Genomic DNA, 7705 nt, shown 5'->3' on the forward strand with positions numbered 1-7705 from the left:
CTCGCGCTGTTGTTTTGAAAGGCAGCCATGCACTCATCATACTACAACACGTACACGCCCGCACTGTGCACATACTGTAAGCACGCCTCCCACGAGAGGAAGCCCGGGTGGGTGTCTGTTTTGTGTTCTGAGTCCAGTGATTAATGTTGAAAACCCCTTCCTGCTTGTAAGTAGCTGATCCTATCAGCGAGCTATGAATGAAATTATTTCAGCGCTCCTGCTCTTATTCTGTACTGCTGCGTCTGATCGCGCTATATTACTAAACTAAATCATCATCTACGGTCCAGACCAACTATAGAGCTACTCTGTTCAATGTAAATCTTATCATGTCAAGGTCAGTAGTAGTGCTAATATTAGCACAGAGGCAGTTCCAGTTTATCACAACATGGGTCCTGTTTGTCTTGGTTTTGTAGATTTGGCATTCATATTTCATGGTTAATGATAACACTGGACCCTAAAAAGAAGTCAGACAGGTCAAGAAACATAGACAGCATTTAAAAAACACCCTCGGTTAGCCAAACTTACTTGCAAGAGAGAGCAAGAAATTATGACCCAAGCTGTCAGTTGTAGATATGACAACACAGTTTACAGATTTACTTTCCATTTCAACTTCGACCAACAGAGTTCCAGTGTTGTAAGGACCTAAAGGTCATACTTAATTATAAGTAAAGACATTGGGTTGAAAGTCACTCATACAATTAGTACTTGAGCAAAAGTTTTAAAGCATCTAATATTTAATGTAATTAAGTATCACAAGACATTTTCTGGCAATAAACTTACTAAAGTAACAAAACTAAAAGTAAATTGTACATATGTTCATTGTATATGTGTGTTTATTTCCTGTATAATATGAGTTGACTGATTATTGTCCTTGACGATCATTGGATCTGATATATCTGGGGGTTGTTTTTTTGGGTTTTTTTTTTACGTGATTGCGGTTAAGTTACTTAATTTGCATGTAATCTGCAGAGTAACTAGTAACTAAAGTTATCAAGTACATGTTATGGTGTATCACATTCCTCATCAGGAATGCGCTGAAAGACAGGAAACAGTGGAAAGCAGCACAGACCCCAGTGTCGGTGCTACACTGGCTACTTTTCTTTGACTTCGGTCTCTCCTTCAAACTCAGCGCCAGCTGAACAGTTGAGTTTGAGCGTTGTTTGAACAGAGACAGATGTAAAAGTCTTTACACTCCCAACATCCGGAACTTCAACCCGCGTTACAGTGTCACTCCAGAAAATGTGTGGGGGGGGAGGCCAGATGTTAGTAAGTGTTTTTTTGTCTAGTTTAAAAGGTGTACCAGTAGCTTTAAGCCAGTTGTAGCAAACCAGATTTTTTTTCCCCTTGATTATCTTCCTCAATGTTATAAATATGTTTGCACTCGACGAAAGAAGCAAGCGTAGAAGCTACAGTGACCCAGGACATGGGGCGGTCAGTGTTATAAAAGAAGCAATCAAGTTGAAGCTTTAGAGAGCCACTGAGCCTCTTCCCTGTCTGGATGACTCAGTAGGAGTGACACTCACTGGTCACGGTTGCCCCTCTGCCTAAAAAATAGATGACAGATAGAACACAGACATGTTACCCTACGCTAATAGGCATCTAGGATAATTAACGTGGCGTTATTCTAGTGTGTCATTATGGCGTCACTTCAGCTCTGACACCACGGCGGTCTTGAGAGGGAAAACGCGTGGCATGCAAACGTAGCGTTCCGGTGATAAAGCCTGTCCAAACTAACCTTCTGATAATCTCATCTCTTCCAGCTGTTATCCCTTTGACCGACTCGGAGCACAAGCTGCTGGCACTCCATTTCGCCGTGGACCCTGGCAGGGACTGGGAGTGGGGGAGGGACGACAACGATAATACCAAGCTAGCCAAGTAAGTCCCGTATAGTATATCACGGGGTGCTGATACTTATCAACAGAGCTCACACAGAGGCGCTGATTATTAAGGCAGGGCGAGAGGGTAAAAACCGCAGGTGAAGGCAGTTCTGTTAGTCTGCCCACAAGGCTGCATGTGGGGGATTTAACTCTGATTATAGGCTCCGGGCTCAGGTCACTTCAAAGAGTGAGCAGAGAGAGAACAAATTGTGAGTCACGTCAGTCATCCATAGGGTTTTCCCAGGAACGGCCTCACTAAAGCAGCAACACCCTCTCTGAGTTTAGCAAAGAGTTTATGTTAGGGTTTCTGTTTCACATTCCTGCCAGTCAGGGGGTTAGCTTATCCTCTAACAAGCTGCAGTATGAACAGTGCAGAAGTACAGAGGAGAGATGCTCAAACCACTTCACTAATACTACCCCTTGTATATTACCCTTAATGCATCGCAGGCGTGGTTCGGCTCTGGAAAATGTCATAACCAGAGCCATAAATGTGCTTCATATGCCATTAGGTTTTAGCGAAATTGTTTGCTGCATGTCAGCTGCGTTGTACCGTCGCTTGTTGTTAATTATGTCTGCATCTTCTTTCCCGCAGTCTCATCTTGTCTCTGGAGGCCAAACTCAACCTGCTGCACAACTACATGAATGTAACGTGGATCCGAATTCCATCTGAAACAAGGGTAACTTGTTCCCACGCATGTGTCTTGTTCGTCATGGTGGGTTTAGCTCTGGAGAGGCTCCTCCGTGCCAGATGTTATTGAAACCGCCAGTTCAATCAATCAATTTTATTTACTGTCAGAGTCCAATAATCTCAGGCATTCATGTGTTTTTCCTGATTATGAATCACCAGCCGGCGAAGCTCTGCTTGAGTGTTTTTCTGGTGAACTTGTCTGGAATACATTGAGAGTCCTTCAAAGCGCTCCACTCTTAAACTCATAAACATACTGAATATGTTTTCTTCATCGCTGTAATGTGTTTGTGTGTTTCTCTGTGCAGGCTCCCTTGGCTCAGCCAGAGTCTCCCACAGCCTCTGCAGGTGAGGATGTCCAGTCTCTAGCTGAGTCCATGGACTCTGACCGCGAGTCTGTCGGCAGCAACTCCAACGTCAACAGCGGCAAGCCCAGCAAGGAGAAGGACAAAGACAAGCAGCGCAAGGACAAGGACAAGAGCCGGGCTGATTCTGTAGCCAACAAACTAGGTAGCTTCAGCAAAACCTTGGGGATCAAGTTGAAGAAGAACATGGGAGGTCTGGGTGGCCTCGTGCACGGCAAAATGAACAAATCTAACTCTGGCTCAGGGCGCAACGGGGAGAACGGAGGGGAGAAGACGAAGAAGAAGGAGTCCAAGGCAAACAAGGGAAGCAAGGAGGAGTCGGGCCAGTCGGCCAGCTCCACCTCTTCTGAGAAGGCCACAAGCCCCTCTCCTACAGATAGAGACAGACCCTCTAGCTCCTCCCCCACCGAGAGACAGGACAGTGCAGGGAGAGTCTTGGGGGACAAGACCCTGGAGAACTGGAAATACAGCACCGATGTCAAGCTCAGCCTCAACATCCTGCGGGCTGCCATGCAGGGGGAGCGGAAGTTCATCTTCGCGGGGCTCCTCCTCACCAGCCATCGACACCAGTTCCACGAGGAGATGATCAGCTACTACCTGACCAACGCCCAGGAGCGCTTCAGCCAGGAGCAGGAGCAGAAGAGGAAGGAGGCGGAGAAGAAGCCCCCCGCCGCCGTCGAGGTGGCCGTGAAGAAGCCAGAGCACGAGAGTGTCTTCCAGAGGGAGAGATCGGACAGCTCGCCTCCGGAGAGCTGCTCTCCTGTCCTGCCCCATCATACCCACACCTACAACCACAACTCACAGCCCCCACTGGGTCTCAAGATGCAGGGCAGGAACAGTCCCACTCCTGTAGCCCCGCTTGTCTCCGTCCCAGTCCCTCCTCTCACCCCGCCAATAGCCTCCCACCACGTCTCCCACCCAGCCCCAGCCCCTGCGCCTTACTTGTCCCCCAGTATTGGTGCTAAGAGACCTGGGCCCGTACCTGTGTCCGCCCACTACAGCCATACACCGCCCATCCAAAGGCACAGCGTGATTCACTTACAAGATGTCAACATGCAATCCTCCATCTTCCAGGATGACCCCTATAAGCCTGTGGTGGGCACCCTAAAGACATGCGCCACCTACCCCCAGCAGAACCGCTCGCTCTCGTCCCAGAGTTACAGCCCTGCTCGCCTGTCGGGGGTCCGCACTGTTAACACCATAGAGACGCTGTCCTACAACATGCCCGGCGAACACAAGTCCCACACCTACACCAACGGATTCGACGCGGGAGACATTCAGGACTGCCTGGAGTTTGCTGATGAGGACAACTCGTCTCACACCTGGCTCAACCAAGACAAAACCAAAGGGCGGAGCACTGGAAGCCCTTTGTACTGCTTTCAGCAGCGCCGCTGCAAGAGGGAGAACTGCTCCTTCTACGGCAGACCAGAGACAGACAACTACTGCTCCTACTGCTACAGAGAGGAGCTGAAACGCAGGGAGAGGGAGAGCAAAGTGCAGAGGCCTGCATAGCCATCACAGCCACTTCAGCCACTTGTCAGCAAGGCCGTGGGAGACCTGAGGGAACTACACCATCTGCACTCTGCATTTAGAACAACATGGTGGCAAACATTTTCCTATTTTGTTGAAGAATGCTCTTGTATACCTGTCACCCTTCCCTTGTTAGTAAAGATTCTTACTTTATGATGGGGGAAGCAGAACTTGAAACAGTGAGCAGCTTTGGCCAGAAATCGTGCTATTTTGTTTATTTGGGAGTTTTTTTCTGTCTCATTGAACTTAGTCTTTTACTTGTTTTAGAGTAAAAGTCATCTCTCTGTGATGTAAATTTTCTGTATGTTGAGGGAAAGTTCTTTATTTTTCAAAGTACTAAAGATTTGCATCTCATCAGGAGGGAACATTTTAGCTCTTTTAATCAGTTTGAATGCAATACCTCTGCTTGGTTCTTCAAAAAATCTCTGTGGAAAAAATTTGTTGTTTTGCAATCAAAAGAAATTCAACGGGAGATCAATATTAGACTTTAAAGCAATAAATTGGTGATTTTTGCTACACCCTCTCCCAATTTTGTCTATGCACCAATAATATAGTTACTGTAGGTTAACTGTGTCTTGTAAATTGTAAAGGATTGTCACGGTGTGCTTTTGTAAACAAATTTGATCTACAGGAATTAAAAATGTGTAAGCATTATAGATTGTAATGTTGGATTAGGATGAAATGTACAACTATCTCATTTGTTAAGTGTACTTTTGTTCTTACCACGGTGCAAAAAGGTTTGCTGTGTCACAATTGGACTTGAAATATTGTGTAAGATATCATTTCACACTTTTGCCCGTCTGACGACCACAAGCACTGCCAAACTGGCTTCTTAGGAAAAAAAAAAAACAACAACTTATGATTCAAAAATGTTCCAATTTTTTTTTTTTGTGGCAAGCACCAAACAATGTGCATAGGATGAATCGCTTCTCAAGTATGCAGTGTTTATGGTGTGTTTTCCTGCGAGTCGCCTGTTAACTACTATTCGGTCAGTGTGTTTAGATGAGAAGAATTTGTGGGTAGCGAGAGCAGGCCGATGCGTATTTGTCTGACGTGTGATTACGTGTCTGTCCCCCCTCCTAAACACACAACACAATGTGCAATCATGCTACTAGCACTATGTGGTGACCTGCAGTATAGATGTGTCACCGGTCCAGTGTGAGATTGTCTGTTCTTCTTCCATATCTAGAGGCCGTTTTAAAAAGAAGCACCTGCTGCTAAGAGCACCTCAAGCCTTTTGTGATCATCAGTGCTTTAACCAATCAGTGGGTTTGTAAAACCCCAGGCCTCCAAGTGCTTTCTGCTCATTCGACATGACTACTGTAAAGACGCAGTGTTTGTGTTGCTGTTTGTTCTGGTGATGCTTGGATAATGTACCATGCTGTCCTTAACTAAGTGTGTCCTGGCCAAGGATGTCCACTGCTCCCTGGGTTCGCTTCTGTCTCTCTCTCTCTCCTGTACACACTGCAGTGTTGCTCCTCTTCGTTTCTATGTGACCAGTTCATGGACTCTCACCATGTTAGGACTGTAAGATATGATTTTGTATTCCTTTAAGAGTTTTACACTACTTTAAATTATTAATTTGCACATTAGGTACAGATGTAAATATGAACAAAAAAAAATAGTTTATTGTTACAAACATGGTGTGTCTGTGTCGTTTTTGTTATCGCCAAAGCAGGTCATCATGAGAAATCTAGAGATTATAGACTACATGTTCAGGTTGTGGAGTGTTTAGTTGATATTGTGTTCTGACGGTTTAAAGTTATTTATAAGAGTCACGTTTAGGTTTTTCTTAACCCAGGTAAGAACACAATACACTTTTTGCTAGTGTCTTTTTTCCAGTGACGCCTCAAACACAAGATAAAAGGTTCAAATCACTGTATTGGTGTAGCATTTTACATTTTTAATAATTTTTCACTTATCTGTTCAGAAACGTGCAAATGGCAGATCTAGTTTGTTAGTTTTTATATTGAAGCAGCTCTAGGTGCCATATAAATACTGTAAAATAACTGCTCAGTCCACAGAGAAATGCACAAATATAGCCGTCAGGACATCTATAACGATGTTACACTATTACTTGCAGCAGCTACAATGGGGTCTATTCGGGGACGACACCCAATCGTTCATCCAAGTTTTGTAGAAATCCATTCAGTAGTTTTTGTGTAAACCTGCTGACAAACAAACAAACCTACAGGTGAAACCATAACCTTCTTGGTGGATGTAATAATGGGAACATTAAAGCATGAAAAACATTTTCTTTTACACATCCAAAGTAAACTGAAGATGAATAGTTAAATGTGATGCAGAAGAGAGATTATTTTAATGCAAATGTGGGTCAAGCTCCACAGAAAGGCTAAATCCCACAATTCTCAGAATGCAAATACATTTTTTTCCAATTATAAAATCCTTCTGCTGTGTTTTAAACTCCATGCCTCAAATCTGTAACCGCACAGTATACAACATGTCAACTAAGCTGACCTTCATATGTAAAATCAGTGCAGTGCCCCTTTAAGAGGCTATATGAATTTTTAGAATAGGACACTTTTGATGGTTATTTATAAGACTCAGCATTGGAAAAAAGGTAATTAATCTTGTTTTGAATGAGTCAAGCTAAACAGAACGAGGGGAAAATTTCCACCGAAAATCGGTCTGAGGTTACAGAGTTGAGATTCTCTGAGAGTGAACTGCCAAGTAGGGCAGCATTCCAGACTGAGAGCTGTAACTCTGCCGTATTCCTCCAGAGACACTCCTACACTGGCAGGAGGATTGAAGCCACACAGCGAAACAGGCTTTTCGAAAAGCGGCAGAAAATCTGCAAGTGCTTTCATGTGAAGTGTCCTCCATCCCTGCGATGGTTAAATCTGGTGAGGGGGCTTGCTGCATGTGAGCATAAGTCACATGTCAAGATAAGTATCAAACGCTACATGAATAAAATGGCTGGTAGAAAGCGTTTTAATGATTTATTTCTCGTTGCGGAGGGGTAACGATGAATTTAATTACAGCTACAGTTAATCTTCAAAGCTTGTGAGAATAACAGAGTAGGAAGGGTTTTTCAAAAGCTGCTTCTTAAGGCTTCCAGTCTGTTTATCATTATTGGTTTTACACGCACACAATCATGAGTTTGAAATTATACAAAGTCTTTAGGGTTTGTTTCTCGATTGGTCTGTGCCACTATAGTGCTGACTTAAAGGGACAGTTCACCCTAAAATCACAAACACATATTTCTATCCATGGATTGGGGGGGGGGG

General features: G+C 44.4%; 1 protein-coding gene across 2 annotated transcripts in view; it reads left to right on the forward strand.

Annotated features, from left to right (window-relative positions):
• otud7a (OTU deubiquitinase 7A) overlaps positions 1 to 6098 on the forward strand; it is a 46304-nt gene extending 40206 nt beyond the window's left edge. For both annotated transcript variants that reach the window (XM_030425775.1, XM_030425774.1), the window contains 3 exons: positions 1761 to 1875; positions 2470 to 2554; positions 2871 to 6098. In XM_030425775.1, coding sequence (XP_030281635.1) covers positions 1761 to 1875; positions 2470 to 2554; positions 2871 to 4439 — 1769 coding nt within the window. In that variant the 3' untranslated portion in view covers positions 4440 to 6098. The remainder of the gene's footprint in view (positions 1 to 1760; positions 1876 to 2469; positions 2555 to 2870) is intronic.
• Positions 6099 to 7705: the final 1607 nt, after the last annotated feature.

This window comes from Sparus aurata, chromosome 8, assembly GCF_900880675.1.
Source record: "Sparus aurata chromosome 8, fSpaAur1.1, whole genome shotgun sequence".
Taxonomy (NCBI): Eukaryota; Metazoa; Chordata; class Actinopteri; order Spariformes; family Sparidae; genus Sparus; species Sparus aurata.